General features: G+C 36.2%; 1 protein-coding gene across 1 annotated transcript; it reads left to right on the top strand.

The window, feature by feature from the left end:
* The first annotated feature begins 6455 nt into the window (after positions 1-6455).
* Positions 6456-8022, top strand: LOC131617339 (zinc-finger homeodomain protein 2-like). The gene has a single exon (XM_058888646.1). It carries the CDS (start codon positions 6601-6603, stop codon positions 7402-7404), a length of 804 nt encoding a protein of 267 aa, XP_058744629.1. The 5' UTR covers positions 6456-6600; the 3' UTR covers positions 7405-8022.
* The last annotated feature ends 10491 nt before the right edge of the window (positions 8023-18513 follow it).

Below are 18513 nucleotides of genomic sequence, written 5' to 3'. Positions count from 1 at the left end.
ATAAGGGGGATTTACGGCCTCCAAGACCTTCATGAGAGCTTCGAAAAAAGTCAAAAAAAGAGAGGTTTGGGTTCAAGGATTCAAGCCGATTTAAGACGAGTTAAAGATTGGAATCGATTCTGTGGTGTCTCCTGAAGCTATCTACAGCATCCTCAAGGCTTCACGCATCCTGAATCACGCCCCATTTAACACGGTTTGAACCAAATTGCCAAATTTTTGTTCGTTGTGATATACACGTTATCAATTGAATTTGGTTATATATTTGTGTTCAGCGTGATGTTTGTGAGATTTTTGTGCCATTTAATTGTTGTTTGAGTACAGGAATTGCTTGACACTATTATTAGGTCTTGGAGCTCCAAAATTAGGGCTTTTCGATAGAGACAAAATTAATTCAAACCAATGGCGCCAATGTTCTCAGGAGGATTTTCCGAACAAAACCATGAGCTTATCTTGAATTTATATGATGTTTTCGTGAGTTTGGTATATGCAGGTTTTAGCCATGAATGAAATCGTAGCAACAAGGCTGCAGAACCGTAGCTAAATCTATTATCATGGGGGGACGATGGTGAACAGTGATGGCGCGCAGTTATTATTTAAAATCTTGAATTTATATTTTATAATTTGCGTTTATGTTATTGACAACAAATGGAAATTGGCAGAGTGGAAAGGAAAGGGCGTCTGGTCTTCACGCGAGGGAGATAACGCGAGTTCGATCCTTGCTCTCGTCTGTATTTTTTTTGAATTAATTTGTTTCCAGATTGCATGCGTATTACTGCAGGAGGATCTACGATGCACCTTCGCTCCAAGGCCCTTGCATGATTCTGGAGATGGATCTAACGCACACCTGGATTGAAGGTTCACCGGGGACACTCAAGGGCATGACACACCGGATTACTCGCCTACGTTTTTTAACCTTTTTTATTTTTCTATGTTATTTATATGATTTTGGTTTATTAGGATTAGTTATTAATTTATGATTATTTAATTAATTAATTTAGATTGAAATAATTATAATTAGGATTTTGGTTAGAGTTTAATTTTAGGTTTAACTAAATAATTGGCTTAATTTTAATTTTAGGTTAAATAAATTAGGATTAATTAATTAATAATTTTAATCAGGTTAATTAGATGATTTAATATTTAGGTTAATAATTAACTTAATGTTTGATTGATTTAAATTATAATTAGGGTTATTTATTTTTCGCTTCGATTAAATTAATTGATCGCGGTGGGTAATAATCAATTATTTAATTAATTAAATAATAAATTCAAATAAGGCTTATTTTGCTAAAGGTTTTAACCATTTCAATTGGTTACGATAATTAGCGATCCTTCCTTAATTCGTTATTTGTTTTAATCAAACCTATTGATTATGATAATTAACGATAATTAAAAACCTTCATTAATTTATTAATCGTTTTGATCAAACTAATTGGTTGCGATGGTTAATAATAAAATAATTCAATTCCCGAAACAATTAATCTAATTAAAACACATCAATTTGCTAACGGTGATAATCGAATTAATCGATTAAAATAATTAGCAATTCCTATTAAATCTGTTAATTATGGTGATTAAATCTATTAATCATCGCGATTAATAGAACATACTATAATCAGGGTTGTACGCCATTCAAAACACATCTCTTTCACAAAACTACGGATTTTCAAAACTGCGATAAGGTAATTCAAAATACCTTGCAAACTGCGAATTTCAAAACTACGATAAGGTAATTCAAAATACCTTCAACACATTCATATCAATTCTAAGGCGTACAACCATGCCCCGAACTACGTAGACTCTGATCCTCCATAAGGAGGTACGTAGGCACTTGGATAACCAAGGCGAGTCCCCTTCCCCAAAATCTCACTTTTCGCCCTATTCATTTTCTTAGCTATAAACCTTAACACTTTTTAGCCACAAACCTTTGCCTTAAATCTAAAACCTTAGGAAAGGGTTAAGGGTTCCTAACACCTTCCTTGATCCGAATATAATAACTTACCCAGATTCTCTAAAACTTCGTAGGGTTTCCTATTCGCCCTGGTAGAATAGGTGGCGACTCTAAAAGCTAATTTTTAGGGCAGGTTGCCACAATAAGTATAACAGAATGTTAAATAAAAGGCGAGGAGAGCAACACTGAGAAGAAGGCACAAGACATCAAGGAGCGTGTTCCAACGCCAAGGGATCACACTACTAGAGGAAGAGTAATTATACCTCGCCCATCAAAGACAAGAGTGCATTCTATAGAGAATGCAAGGTAGCACGGAGCTTCACGCCTATGAATACTCGTCGTGAATAAATTTGGCGCGAGGTTCTTCACTTGCACAACATCCCTACGCCTCCAGCTTTGATGGCAGATGTAATGGATCCTGAACTAAGTAGAAGGTGCAAGTTCCATATGGTCAAAGGACACCACATTGATGATTGTTACCAACTTAAGAAAGAGATCAAGACAAATCAAGATAAATCCAACTCTCGTAGGCGAGAAGGCGTAGGGATTCTGGGGCCTAGCAAGGCAAATGAGACATCCCAAGGTAAGGGTAGAAAAGTCGTGCACCATACACAAAACTATTGCAGATGGATTCCCCAGAGGCAAGGAGACTAGCTCTGCCCGTAGAAGGTATGCTCGCCAAATTTTGAATATATAAGACCTCCCCAATATTAAAGGTAGAGGCGAGCCAAAGGCGCTAGAATCTATGATCTCCTTCTATGAGAAAGACAAAACTAAAATCCACCCTTACAATGATGACCCAATGATCTTTACCGGCAGATGCGATGAAAGGGAGATCAAAAGAGTCCTCGTAGACCAAAGAAGTTTGACAAATATTCTATATTGGGAGGAGTTTGAAAAACTCTACATCGATCCAGAGGATCTAAAACCCTTCAAGGGCTCACTAGTTGGATTCTCTAAAGAGTAGGTGCAAGTAAAATGATACATCACTTTGAAGACCACCTTGGGAGAGCAGAACCAGGCCAAAGAAACTAAGCTCAGGTATTTGGTTATTGATGTCATTTCATCTTACTAAATGATTATAGGGAGACCGACGTTTGATCAGCTGGGAGCCGCTTTGTCCACTTTGTATTTATGAATGACGTGCCTACTCTTGGATGGGAAAGTGTGAGTTATCCAAGGAGATGAGGAAATCTCCATAAAACTTTTCGTAGAGAGACTCAAGTTGAAATGGGTCCGCACTTTATGCGTAAAAGCTAGGATAGTGGGCTCAGGAATAAAGTCGTCAAGATAAGCTTGCAAAGGTGAGGAGGTTCCCCGTCTAACCTATAGGGAGATCGAAGATTAAAATCCACCAATAAGGAATTCCCCCATGGCGTCACTTTCTCTATCATCATTTATTTGTTTTCTTTAAAACCATTTAGTTATTTTGCTGTTAATTTTTATAGGCGAGTATTGCATCTCTGCCATTTGTAAGGACATGTTATTTCATGGGGTGCACTTTTTCCCACTGTGCTTTACATATGGCATGGGTTTTTAGCGAGGCCTCTTATTTTATTATTCTAGAGAATATGTGTTTATTGACTATTCCCGTTTACAGGAAACCTAAAATGCTGGAGGAAGGTCTCCCTAAGAGGTGACCAAATTGCTGGACCCCTAAAAGCAATCTTTGCCGCCACAGGAGACGATCAAAATGCTGGATCCCTAAGTGGCATCCTTCATGCCTTAAGAGGAGATCAAAATATTGTATCCTTAAGTGAGATCCTTACCTCTCTAAGAGGAGATCATAATGTTGGATCCATAAGAAGTGGGATCCTTACCGCCCTAATAGGAGATCTGCCAGGCTTCACATAACTTCCCATGAGGGACTAAGATCCCTTAGTCATCAACTTCTCGTTTGAGGCACTTAGAGTTTTCTCGGACGGGACCAAGACATATAAATCTTGTCCAAGGGGTGTGATTGAAGTCTTTCCTAAGAAACTTAGTCTTAATTCTTGTCTAAGGGCTTGCTAGAAATCCCACATACGATGATCAATGCCCCGCCTGAGGGACTTACTGTCTAATCTTCCAAGCTCCGCATAACTTCTCCTAAGGGACTAGGATCCCCAGCCCATCCCACTCATCGCTTGAGGGACTTAAAGTTTCCTCGGGCGGGATCATGACATATAAATCTCACCCAAGGGGCGCGATCGAAGTCTTCCCTAAGAGGCTTAATTGTAAGTCTTGTTTGAAGGCTTGATAGAAGTCTCGCCCAAGAGGGATAATGCCCCGTTTGAGGGACTTACTATTTCATCAGCCAGACTTTGAATAACTTTACCATAGGGACTAGGATCCTTAAGCTATCCAACTCCTCTCATGAGGGACTTAAGGTTTCCTCGGGCAGGACCAAGACGTTTAAATCTTGCTTAAGGGACGCCAAAAAATTCTTTCCTAAGAGACTTAGTATTATGTCTTGTCTGAGGGCTTGATAGAAGTTCTGTATAAGATATCTAACAATTCGCCTGAGGGACTTGCAGATCTCATCAGTCAAACAATATAATCTCTCCTAAATATCCTACAGCCTAAACGGCCCAACGCGTATCATTATGAAATTTAGGGCGTTGGGATACTCCCTTGTTCTATGGTCTAAAAACATTCTGTCCTCTATCAAAGACCTCGTGCATTAGCAAATGCTGACAATGGCGGGAGCTATGCCGCTCGAAGAAGGGCGGTCATACGTTGCCCTTAGGGAACATGGGATAAAACATTTTTTAAGAAGAGAGAAGCCAAGATCAGTAACTAACTCATATCTCCCTAGGAAATAGAGATTCAACGGTCCACTGCTGACTGAGTGGACGGTGATCCTTCCCAAAGAAACTCCAGGCTTAAGGCCTTTATAAATACCTCTGCTCTAACGGGATAAAATGAGACATCTTAACTAAGACAAATCACACCTTATATACTATGAAACATATAGATAGTGCCTCTCACATCATGTAAAGAGAGTCTCTACACCATCATAAACACCACTATACATGACTTCTTACTGCTGCAGACAAACTCTAACCACCATATATCTTACTTTTTTGACCAGTACAAAAATTAATTTTAAGAAAATTAATTGCTCTCAAGTAAAGTAATTTGGTATTCAAAATTAATTCTAATTTAAAATTGTCATTTTTACTTTTTTATAAATATATTTAAATAGAAATATTTTATATTTAATTCATCTTAAATCAAAATCTATTTTATAAAATTAATTCGTTTATAGTCAAATTTTATCATTGGAAAATACATACTAATTATTTTATAAAAAAATAAATAAAAACATGATAAAAATCTTTTCTTTTACACGAACAAGGTAATCGCTAGAGCCTTTAAAACAAGTTACATTTCCGTGTAACAAACTGTATGCATTAACCTATGACCTATCCATCAAACTCACCCCAATAAAACAGAGAAAAAAAAAAGATGACAACATTGTGACATCATATCCTGTCGGAGAAGAAGGGCACGTAGGTAGCTCCCATAAATGTAGACAGATTTATTTATTAATTCGTCCGATATCAACTCCATGTTTTTATTTTTTCCATTGTTCCCCCCTTCCCCTCCCTCCCTTTACAATTCCTCATTTCTCATTTTAGCACAAACACATTACTTTTTCCTTTTTCCACCAACCACATTATTCTTCCCCTCACTCTTCTTTTCACTTATATCACTTTCTTTTCTCTCCTTACACTCTTTGCTATATATGGTACCTCTACACCTACTCCACTTTGCTTTTCATCTTTCCTCTTTCTTCTCTTTTTACATCTCCTCTATCATTTTTTTTTATCTCAACTTTTACTAGATATTTAATTATAAAATTTTATTTTTATATTTTATATTTTTTTATAAGAAAAAAAGTAGAGAAATGGGTTATAGGGTTGTAGCTGGTTAAAGTGAATTTAAAGTAAAAATGTCTGAACAGCATCATGTATGTACAGATGTTAATTATGTAATGGCAAGAAATTTAAAGGCAAACAACTATTTTCTGCCACATTGGTTATTCATGACCACATCCTTATCTTCTCCTCACAAACAAATAAATATAATAATAATTGTACTATAGACTATATAACAATATTTATTATTTCATAAATTTTATCAAAAATAATAATAAATGTGAAAAAAATAAATTACTAACTATTATTATATCTTATTAATGTGGTCCAAGTATAACAGAAAAGATATGTCTTTACACAAGTCTATATCAACATTATATTTTATTGCACTTTTTATTTATATATTATTTTTCTATCCTTTTAGATTTAACATACATTATTTTTTCGTATATTTTAAGAAAATATATATTAGTAAGAATTTATTAAATATGTTTTCAATTTTTAAAGAATTAATGTGGCATTGAGTGCCAAAGTGAGTTTAAAGAAAATAATAAATTATTATATTATTATTATTATGAAATTAAATTCAATATAAATGCTATAAGTAAATATACAAAGTGACTTAGCTTAGTTATTATTATCCTTCAGTGAAAGTGTGAAACTGAATTCATGTAGATCTTCATTCTCTTCTCTCAAATTCTCAAACACTTAACTATAGATAAATAAATAAACAAATTAAAAAAAATTAATTAATTGTTGAGAAATTATTTCTCTTTGAAGAGTGAAATGGAATTCGATGAGCAAGAGGAACATGAAGAGGAGATGGAGATTCCGGAGACACCGATGCCGGTGCCGGCGAGTTACGACTCACTCGGAAACTCAGCTTCACGGTCAAAACTCTCCGGTGAAGTTGACGGACGGAAAGGTAGCGGTAACGGTAATGGTAACGGTAACCGTGGTGGTTTTTCCTCGACGGTGAAGTATAGAGAATGTCAGAAGAATCATGCCGTCAGCTTCGGTGGCCACGCCGTTGACGGTTGCTGCGAGTTCATTTCCGCCGGTGAAGAAGGAACACTTGAAGCCGTGATTTGCGCTGCTTGTAACTGTCACCGGAACTTCCACCGTAAAGAGATCGATGGAGAGACAGTAAGTTCGTGTCAGCGGCAGCAACCTCCACCGCCGCCACAACCGTACCACCATCACCAGTTTTCACCTTACTACCACCGAGGTCCTCCTTCTACCTCCGGTTACCTCCACCACCACTTAGCAACTCCGGTGGCGCATCACAGACCTTTGGCTCTCCCAGCCACTGCTTCCGGTGGATTCAGCAGAGAAGATGATGATATTTCAAACCCTAGCAGCAGCGGCGGAGGAGGGAACGGTTCCGGTGGATCAAAGAAGAGATTCCGAACAAAATTCACGCAGGAACAGAAAGAGAAGCTCTTGGCTTTTGCGGAAGAACACGGTTGGAGAATTCAGAAACAAGATGAAGCTGCTATAGAACAGTTTTGTGCTGAGAATTGTGTGAAGAGAAATGTTCTTAAAGTTTGGATGCACAATAACAAGAACACTCTTGGTAAGAAACCCTAATTTGTGTTTTTATTATTCTAAATTTTCTAATTAATTTCTTCTATGTGGTTATTAAGCAATTTTGATCTCTCTAGAGAGAGTGATTTGTGTGAAAAATAAAAAATGAGAAGGAAAAAAAAAAACAAAAAATTTAGTTTGAGATTTTTATGTACAAGATCAAGCTAGCTAGCTAGTTAGGGTTCTTATTCTTGTAAGTTCTTCATTTGGTTAATTAATTAAATAATTTTGTTTAGTTTATTTTATGGGACTTTAGTGATTGGTAATGCAATTGTAACTATTGAGTTTATGATTTTCAGTTTTGTTGTTAAGTGTTAATGTACTATGTTTTTAAAAAACGGTTTGTTACTGCAAAAACGAAAACTACAAAAGAGGACCAATAAAATCGGCCACGACAAAACAATATTAAAATATGTCTATAACAGAGAAATTGTAATGGATTCATACCGCAACAGTGGTAATAATACAACATTTGTACCGATCGAAATCGTGATAGTGTAACCCCGCAAATGCGGTCCTATTGTTAAAACCTTGTTATTAGGTAAGAGTTGATGAGGTTTTATTAATGTGGATTAATTGAAAATTAATTATGTTTTAGATGCATGTAAAGAGAGACCTAATAAGGACAAAAGAACCTAGTTTTTTGGAAAAACATGGCTAGTGTTTTTCATCATTCATCATTATGTGTCTGAACAATTACTGAAACTTAGCACAAGAGTTTCAGCAAGTAATGGAAATTATGAGACATTTGAAAAAGGACTCCAATCCAAAATTAGAATTAAATGAATGGTTAATATTGTAACCACTATAATTTATTATGCATCGACATAATATGAATCCTTAATTTCTTTAACAATAATTGTTACCATGATTGATTTTTTTAAGTAAATTATTCTAAAGAATCTTATCTCTAAAATAATAAGCTCAAATTTTAACGTGCGAGCCATGCAAATGCTTAAAATTGTACTATGTCTTTAATTGTGTCCTGTATATTCATGCATCTGATATTTTTTTATAACTATTAACTGAGTTGTTTTAACGAGACTAAATATAATTATTTTGATAAGTATAATATAGTTTTTACAATTTGCTTCCCATGTAGAAACATCTTCAACATTAGTCCTTCACTTGAACTTGTTTTTTCTTCAAACAAGGTGAATAATTGAGAGCATAAAAGTACTTGAACTCGCCATAACAAGATAGTTACACCGTATAAGATTTTGCTTAATTCAATTTAGTTGTGTTTTTGTTAAAGTGTACTAGTGTAGAATAAGTTAAAAAAAAAGCTGTTGAAATGTTTGGTTGAAATTGAATAATGCCATTCTGGTATATGTTTTGGGAAGTGCGGTGGAAAAGTAATAATGCAAAGAACAAAATAAACTGAGAGTGAGTGAGTGAGTGGGTATTCACGCGGCAATATCGTACACTGTTTCACTGTCCAGTCACAGAAGACAGCCTTGCATTTCAGAACACTGCAGAATACAATGAAGTTTTTTTTTTTATATAAATTATTAAAAAAAAAAAACTTTTATCGTGTGAAAAGCATCAGGATGAAGAATACTATAAAGTTTATTTTTATCGTGTGAAAAACATCACGATGAAGAAAGAGAGTGGTTGATTTTTATCGTGTGAAAAACATCACGATGAAGAAAGAGAGTGGTTTATTTAAAATTTAATTTCTTTTTTAATTGGATTCATGGATGGTTGTGATTGAGTAGGAGAGAGAAATTTTTTTTTTGTTTTTTAATTAATAAAATTTTTTGATTGGTTGTTTGTAAAGCCACTTGTTACGTTTGTGTTCTTGTAAGTATTTTTCTGAGTGGAAATATATTATGCCAACTAAAATATGTTAAGTCAAGTCAAATATTTATACAATAGAAAAAGTTTTAGAATTTTTTTTTAATTTGATTATTATTGTTATATTACATTTTATATTTTATATTTAAAACATAAAATGATAATTCAATTACTTTTAATAATTAATAAAATTATATTGAAAAACTCTCTTAAATAATATCATAATTTGTTTTTATAATTTTTTTTAAATAGTTTCATAAAATTTATGTTGTTAGTCAAGTTCGAATGGGTAAACAAAAATAAATATTTAGCTCATTTATTTTTTAAAAATTTTTAGTCTATTTAAATATTAGTTGAATTAATAATAACCTGCAATAATAATAAGAAAAATATTTGTTTGACGATTTTCGATGGAACAAAAAAAAGCAATTTCCGATGGTGATAAGCGATTTTTGGCGAATTCTTTTCTCGTAGGTTTCAGCGGATGAAACTCTCAGTGAGATGGTTTAAATTCCTAATCTTTGAATTAGAGACCAAATTGACGAGATCACAGTCATATGAAACTTAATAGGGTTAAATACGTTTTTAGTCCCTATAAATATGCGACCCTGCATTTTTAGTCTTGTCATACCCCAAAATTCGCCTTCCATATTCCATTCACAATGATTCAAAGTCAAGAGATTCATCCAGTCATTCTCCTGAGCAAGAGTCTCCTAAAAGCTAGGGTTTGGTACTCTCCTGAGGGAATTAGCAAAACAAGGTCTCTAATGAAGCTCTCCATGGCCCATTATGATCCAAGATACCTCTATGTCAAAAGTCAAGGCCCAAATCCAAAGTTTACTTGTTCAAACAGCTTAGATGATCCACAGTCAACTAGGTTGACCTAAAAGTCAACCATGGTCAAAGCATAGTCAAAACCTCTGATTTTTGGTCAACATCAAGTATGGGAGATTATATCCATCATTTGATCAAAGGTTGATCATGATTCATCAATAGAAACTCAGAAATGAACAAATGCAAAAAGGTTCAAATTAGGGTTTCTTTAGGAGAAAGTCAACTCAACTTTGACTGGCCATAACTTTCACATGGAACATCATAAATTCCTCACTCAAAGCCTATTTGGAAGGAAATTGGATTCTCTACAACTTTGTCTCTCACAAGCCAAGGCCAGAAATGCTTCATTTGGAAGATATAGCATATAAGATTATAGGCCATTTTCAAAAGTCAACCAAAGACAGTTTTTTGTCAAAGGACATATCATCAAGATAAAATCTCCAAATGAAAAATATGTTCCAAAGTGGCTTATAGAGGACCTCTTGAGGTTTCCAAAAAGTCCTAGAACTCCTTCATAGCTCAAAAATTGAGAGAGATGTGCCTTGTCAAAGTTGGGTGATTTTTGGGGCAAAATGTGAAACAAAGGAGGTTCAAATTGGAATTTTTTGCAAATGGGCCTATATTTTTATGATTCAATCTTGGTCCACAAGCTATTTGTCTTACCCAAAACATGTGCCACGAATTTTAGCCCTTTCATTTGATTTTATATAATTTTTATTTCATTTAAAAATGATTTAAAGTGATATAATTGAGAAGAAAATCAAATATTGGATTAAAGGATTCAAAATAATCAAATTCAATCAATATTTATTGAATATTTTCAATACAAATTCGTGCATAAAAAGATTGGAAAGGGAAGGAGTAATATGAGTCCAAATTAGAAAGATTTTGTTCAAATCCCAATCAAATATCAATCACATGAATTATGGAGATTGGGCTCAATTTTTTAACTTAATTCACTCTTCTATAAGTAGTGAATATTGGCATAGGATTAGGGGACGAAATTCTGTGCAAAGGAGTGCTCTTAAGAACGCAAAAAAATCCATAAAGAACTTGGAACCGGTTTTGGGGAATTAGAGCATTGCAAAGAGGTTTGAAGAGTGCAAAAGATTCCTTGAAGCATTCTGAAGGTGTCTGGATCATTACTCTACATCAACACCCCCAGAACATCCTCCAATTAGTCAAGGTATGTGACTTTGAACTTTGTATCGATTGGCATAATCCGTGCATCCTCATGTTAAATTGCTTGTGTATTATGATTCATATGATTGCTGTGAACGTTTCTGGATTATTAGACTGAAGTTTGCGTGGTTAAATCTCACTTTGCCATTAACGTCCGAGTTAAGCTTTAGGGTTCGAATTTGGGGCTTTTCTATTAGGAGTAAAATTAGGTCAAGTCAGGAGCATGGTTAGGGTCGTATGAGGTAGACGAAGAAGGTGAGGGGGTCGCGCCGTATTTATGAGCACCTATGCTTTATTCGCTATTATTCAGGTTTTCTTGCTACGAAAAGAACCTTAGCTAGTTCGTAGCTAATTTTGCAGGTTTTGTTACATGCTGTTGGGGACGATGATGAGTTGGCACTGTAACACCCTTCTAAACCCCGCGACAATTTAAATAAATATATCAGAGTAAAAACATAAACACAAGTGTTAGTGCTCTGCTCTGTATTATTGTCTTATTGGCATCCATGCTTGGCTAAAACATAATAGCAGCTGAATGTAATGTAATGTACTCTTGCAAATATTAAAAGAACAAAACAGGTACTGAAGCAAGATGTTACAAGGAATGTCATGACTTCAACCATGACATCGCGCCTGCAGAACTGAGGAAGGAAGATTCAGTTTGGTTTTAAAAGATACAGAATATTCTATGTGAATATTATGTAATCCTATGTGGCGCAGATTTAAAGGTCAAAGAATCAAGTCAGAATATTGAAGAATCAAATCTGAAGATTGAAGATTCAGCAGTTACTAATTTAGGAGATAAATTAGGTAAGTTATGATTAAAAGGCCTTGTTTGTAGCAGAAGAAATCTGCTGATTTGTAACAGCATGGAGTGCTGCGATTTTAAGCCCAAGTCCACCTAGGATCAGGTTATAAATAGGAATCTTTGTAGCCTTGTAAATCTAACGATCATAATGTAGTCATTAGGGTTTGTTGTGTAGGTGAACCACCTGGATTGTGGGATGGTCACTGATTTGTTCCTCGAAGCCTGTAGGCAAGAGGTATGTGTACTCACTCAGAAGCTGTGAAGCAATGAGTGTAGATGTGTCGTTTGATCGAAGCTGTGAAGCAAGATCAAAGTGTGTATTGGAAGTGGATCTTCTACTTTGACTATTGTCAGTGTGTTATCACATGAGGTGATTGTTGGTGAGAAGCTGTCAAGCATAGGCTAGGGGCTGGAGTGCTTGGACATCACTGCGGTGATTGGGAGTGGAATGGGGATATTCCATATCTAGGGAGGACCTAGGTAGAGGGGTCATTGGGTAGTGATTAAGTGAGGAGGGGTAAACGGCGAGTTTAACTCTGAATTGATACTACTGATAGTGAACTTCATCCCTGGCTTGGTAGCCCCCAGAGTAGGTTAGTTAGAACCGAACTGGGTAAACAATTATTTGTGTTATTTATGTTTCTGCATTGTTTATTTGTAAGTTTAGTTTGGATGTCATAACATCGTGCATGACATCAGTGTGTGATTTAATGACTGTGCTAACACAGAATCTCTGCAAAGCAGATTTGTTTATGTTAACTGAACTGATATGTGATCCCAACACTTCCAGACTTCTGGATGTTAGAAGTAATAAAAAATTGGGGGATCTGTATGTACTGCCTCAGCTAAGCTGATGACAGAAAAGATGTCGTGACATTGTGTATGACATTCTGAGTCTGTCTTACCAGAATTTCAATTGGTATCAGAGCAGGCATCCTGTCTATTTTTGGATGAGATCCATGGGAGATACTTTCTGGTTGTTGGAGGTAGATGATTGTTTGAACATTCATGTTCATATTGTATGGTCCCTAGAAGTGGAGGATGGACCTATGTGTGGAAGACTGGACCAAACTGACCAAAACAGTTGTATTCTCTTGGCAAGGGAAGATGGTGTTACTGGTTTCAAGGATATCCAAATGATTCATGCGGGAGTGAAGAATTTGGGGTGTTTTATTCAGCATATAGCAAGGTACAGAGAAGAAGATTGTCAAAACCTTCATGCGGGAGTGAAGTTAATGATAAGGTATTCTTTGTGCTTATCTGTTTCTTTCTGGTCAGAATATTGGTTAGGTCTTGTTGTGTTGCTTGAAGAAGAAGCAAGCATATTGTTGGATTGTTCAGCTGCAATTCTTGGATGTCATGCTTACAACTGGTTCTGGGAGTAAGCATTGTGTAATCTCTGTTGATATATGGCTATTTTCTGCTGCATAGCATCTGATGCATAATCCTATCTTTGAAAGAAGATCTCTAGGGTTATATGGTTTTCAACAGAATTTGTAGCAGATTGTTCTCAACTTTAGTACAAGTGTCAAAGATACTTGAAATCTTTTCTCAAGTCCACTCATAAAGGCATGGTTATTGAGGTTGAAGAGGTTCAAATGATCAGTGTTCCTCATATTCATCTGCAAAGTTGTTTGATGATCTTCAAGATTGTCAAGAATTGTGTGTTCCAAGAAGAAGGAACTGATGGCATACTGGTATGCAGCTACCAGTTGAAGAACAGATGTTTTGGTGCTAAACTTATGTAGTGTGAGTACATTTGTTTGGAACCTACTCCTGATCTGGAAGAGGAGACATCTGCTTTTTGTGTTGATTGGTCAGAATACAATCAACTGAACCTTCCATCCCAAATGTCAGTTTATTTCAGGCATAAGCTTATGGGAGTTGGAAGTAGAGCTCAGTGCAAGTGAAAGGATTCATTCAGGTTTTCTTTTCAAGACCTCTATGAAAATTCAAGATGAGCTTATATCTGGTATGTTCTTTTGATCAAAGGAACCAGATGTGTGAACTGTTTTCTTAATCATAGAACAGTTAGTGGTGAAAACTGAATACTGTGTATCGTGCATAGTGAAATATGGTTTTGAATATTGTGTGATGATTCAAGGGAGTCAGATTACTGTGTGGAATCTGAGGTATTTTCAGGAGTTATGTCATAAGTGAATCTGTTCCAGAAACCTTGTTGAGGGAATCTCCTCATGGGGTACAGATTGTGGCATCCATTATCTCAAAGTCAGAAGAGAAGTCTGAAGAAAAGTTTATTGAGATATGGCATATATTATCCCTTAATCATGACTGATGTGTAGCTGAGTTGATGATGTTGGTCGTGCTTTCTTTGTCTTTCCCCAAGTGTCATACAGGAGATGTTGAATGAGAAATCCAAAGAGTCTAAATGAATGATGTCATAACAGATGTTGTAACATCATTTTTAAGAAGAATGCTTTCATGTATGAAGAAGAGATCATTTAGAAGGACCTGGTGTGAGCAGCAAATTCTATCTGAGTGACTAATAGGTGCTTTGACGGGAGACTTAGTACTTATTGGATGTACATCCTGAATACAGATTCATATACTCTGTCGGGAGCTAAGTATGTGTATGAAGTGTCCATGGTCTGATTTGAACTATGCATCAATTATAGTTCTGTGTTATCTTCAATTAAGCATTAAGAAAGGCAATGGTTGGCTGGTGAGTTGATTCAAGAAGAAGAAACATATAAGAGATGGTGAGTATCTTGATGGGAGCTGGATATTTACATCAACTATGTGGAAGAAGAAGAAGAAGATGTATGTGATGCTTTGTTTTGTATGTTACATCACAACACTTGAAGACACCAGTAAAGATTAGGTTCAGACCTATCTGTTGAAGAGATGTTCAAGAGCTATTTAGAAGTTTCTTCTATTTCAAGGTACATGAAGTGGCAGTCTGGATCTTGTGTAGCAAGCAAACTAAGGATTCCAAATTTGGAAAGTGTGGCAGTTCCAAATGAAGAATGCTTCAGGTTAAGGACAATTATTCAAAACATCCTTATGTTGTAATTCTCAGGGGGAGTATGAAGTATGACAAGACATCAATCAGTGTAGGTGGTGGAACACTCAGAGATATTGATGAGATTTCAAGTCTGATAAACTAATGTCTTGCGTGATGTCACAACATCACTATATCTTGTTGGTTTGGAAAATTATCTAGAATCTAGCATGTGAAGGATGAAGAAGCAACATTAAGTCTGAAGTAACCGTTCTAACTTAATGTGGATTAGAATGAGCAGATTCTGATCTTGGTGATGGTAACATGTTCTGGCAATTCGTGTTTACTTTCATGATGAAGACTTCAGTAGTGAGTATGACTATGAAGACAGAAGTTTGGTGAGATGATCAACATAGTTGTGGATAAAAAGGATTCTTCTAATTCTAATTGGAGAGTATGTTAATCATTATGAGAAACATCATATCAAGGAGGATTTCAAATTATCTTGGCAGACCATGATCAGAGTGCAACTTGGTAGGGTTATGATCAACAAGTGGAAGAAGTGGCAGTTCTTTATGTTGAGTCTGTGGCAACCTTTCTATGGAAGCATCAAGTGTCAAAGGGTTATTTGTTGATTATTTCAGGTGGAGATAAGGTGGTAGACTTGAATCTGTTGAATAAAGAGAAGTGGAGTTAGTTGAATGTACTGAACTGTTCAACTGTATCTTAATGTTATACAAGATGTTATAACATCTAAATTCTGATGTGAGTATCTTTTGTAAAGGAGTTACTTTGTAATAGTGAAGTGTGTCAGCTAGTTAGTTGGGCAGAGGGTGCGCTCTTGAAGATATGAAGATGCGTCTTATATTTTCCATTCATCATTACAAGTTTTCCTGTATGAAGCACAAATTATCTCAGATAGGGGGAGTGTCTTCTTAGTTCAAGATATAATTCTAGAAAATTATCTTGGTCTGTTATACTCTATCATCATAATGAAGGTGGTCCAAGTCAGCAGGAGCTTTTTCAACTTAGTTAGAGGAAGTTTCTTATGAAAAGGTTTATTTAACAAGATGTATCATTACAGTCAGTTTTTCTGGGAATGGTTGAATCTAACCATGTGCGTCTGGTATCCACAAATCTTGAATTGTTCTAGTGGCTGCATGTCAACAAGTGTTGGAAGGCTCTTCACAGTTGCAGTATACAGTCTCAAGGTGATCAGAACAACAGAAGTCTATGACTAGTGAGTCAGTAAAGGAGTAGGAGGTCTATTACGTGGTTCATAGGATGCTTTGTCAAAGTCTCTTAAAGAATCTTAAGCTATGTGCTTGAGGGGTGAAAGAGGGACAATGTCTGACAGGATGTCATGGCATAGTTAAAGACATTGATTCTGCAGAGTCAAACAAGGAAAAAACTGCTTTGGAAAGAGTAATTGCTTTTAGAACTGTTTCCTAATTAATAGTTTGACCATTGAACAAGACCAAAGACTATCGTTACTTCCTATGATTCTCCAATGGCTATATATTAGCATCTTCGCAGCAGGCTTCAGATATCAAATCTCTCAAAGATGTGTTTCGTGTGTGTTTGTGTTGGGTGCGTCCAGATTTGGTATTGCGATGGGTTCCTCTACCAAAATCTGTTCAGAATAACACAGGGTGGGGAAATCATGGAACTCTACCAATGGTGTTACAGCAATAACAACGAGAATGCGTCTTCTTATTCAGCCTTCGAGAAGGGAGACATTTTAGTTGTGATTTGTGTTCTGAGTTACAAGGGCTAGTTCTTGGAGAACTACAGTGGCAAGAACTGGTTTTCGTATCTTCTTCCTCATGTGCAGGGGGAGTTACAGGTTTTTCCATTGCATATTATGACATTGTATAAATCTTTGTCATATTATGGCTAAAAAGGGGGAGAGAGGCTGATGCTGATTTTGCCACTGTCAAAGAAGGTAGATTTGAAAACAGAAGTAGAAGCAGACTGAAGATGTTATGATGTGGTTCAGCCTGGTATCCTGAAAGTTGAAGCAGCTGCTCTTGGAGGTCAGCCTGTTATGATGTGGTTCAGCCTGGTATCCTGAAAGTTGAAGCAGCTGCTCTTGGAGTTAAATTGGAATTTTTATTTATGTTCAGTTTTAGCCACAATAAGCCAAAGGGGGAGATTGTTAGTGCTCTGCTCTGTATTATTGTCTTATTGGCATCCATGCTTGGCTAAAACATAATAGCAGCTGAATGTAATGTAATGTACTCTTGCAAATATTAAAAGAACAAAACAGGTACTGAAGCAAGATGTTACAAGGAATGTCATGACTTCAACCATGACATCGCGCCTGCAGAACTGAGGAAGGAAGATTCAGTTTGGTTTTAAAAGATACAGAATATTCTATGTGAATATCATGTAATCCTATGTGGCGCAGATTTAAAGGTCAAAGAATCAAGTCAGAATATTGAAGAATCAAATCTGAAGATTGAAGATTCAGCAGTTACTAATTTAGGAGATAAATTAGGTAAGTTATGATTAAAAGGCCTTGTTTGTAGCAGAAGAAATCTGCTGATTTGTAACAGCATGGAGTGCTGCGATTTTAAGCCCAAGTCCAACTAGGATCAGGTTATAAATAGGAATCTTTGTAGCCTTGTAAATCTAACGATCATAATGTAGTCATTAGGGTTTGTTGTGTAGGTGAACCACCTGGATTGTGGGATGGTCACTGATTTGTTCCTCGAAGCCTGTAGGCAAGAGGTATGTGTACTCACTCAGAAGCTGTGAAGCAATGAGTGTAGATGTGTCGTTTGATCGAAGCTGTGAAGCAAGATCAAAGTGTGTATTGGAAGTGGATCTTCTACTTTGACTATTGTCAGTGTGTTATCACATGAGGTGATTGTTGGTGAGAAGCTGGCAAGCATAGGCTAGGGGCTGGAGTGCTTGGACATCACTGCGGTGATTGGGAGTGGAATGGGGATATTCCATATCTAGGGAGGACCTAGGTAGAGGGGTCATTGGGTAGTGATTAAGTGAGGAGGGGTAAACGGCGAGTTTAACTCTGAATTGATACTACTGATAGTGAACTTCATCCCTGGCTTGGTAGCCCCCAGAGTAGGTTAGTTAGAACCGAACTGGGTAAACAATTCTCTGTGTTATTTATGTTTCTGCATTGTTTATTTGTAAGTTTAGTTTGGATGTCATAACATCGTGCATGACATCAGTGTGTGATTTAATGACTGTGCTAACACAGAATCTCTGCAAAGCAGATTTGTTTATGTTAACTGAACTGATATGTGATCCCAACACTTCCAGACTTCTGGATGTTAGAAGTAATAAAAAATTGGGGGATCTGTATGTACTGCCTCAGCTAAGCTGATGACATAAAAGATGTCGTGACATTGTGTATGACATTCTGAGTCTGTCTTACCAGAATTTCAACAAGGGTGCCACAATTATTTAAAATAATTAAACCAACCATGGTCAAGTCATGCTTCATTAGGAAACGATTTACCAAAACACAATTATGTTTATCACTGCGGAATAAGAGACATCA

Source organism: Vicia villosa, linkage group LG7 (genome assembly GCF_029867415.1).
Source record: "Vicia villosa cultivar HV-30 ecotype Madison, WI linkage group LG7, Vvil1.0, whole genome shotgun sequence".
Lineage (NCBI taxonomy): Eukaryota > Viridiplantae > Streptophyta > Magnoliopsida > Fabales > Fabaceae > Vicia > Vicia villosa.
The sequence above is the reverse complement of the archived record's forward strand: the minus strand, read 5'-3'. Positions and strand labels throughout refer to the sequence as shown.

Coding starts and splice junctions, on each gene's coding strand:
- LOC131617339 (XM_058888646.1), top strand. CDS start 6,601: ATGGAATTCGATGAGCAAGAGGAACATGAAGAGGAGATGGAGATTCCG.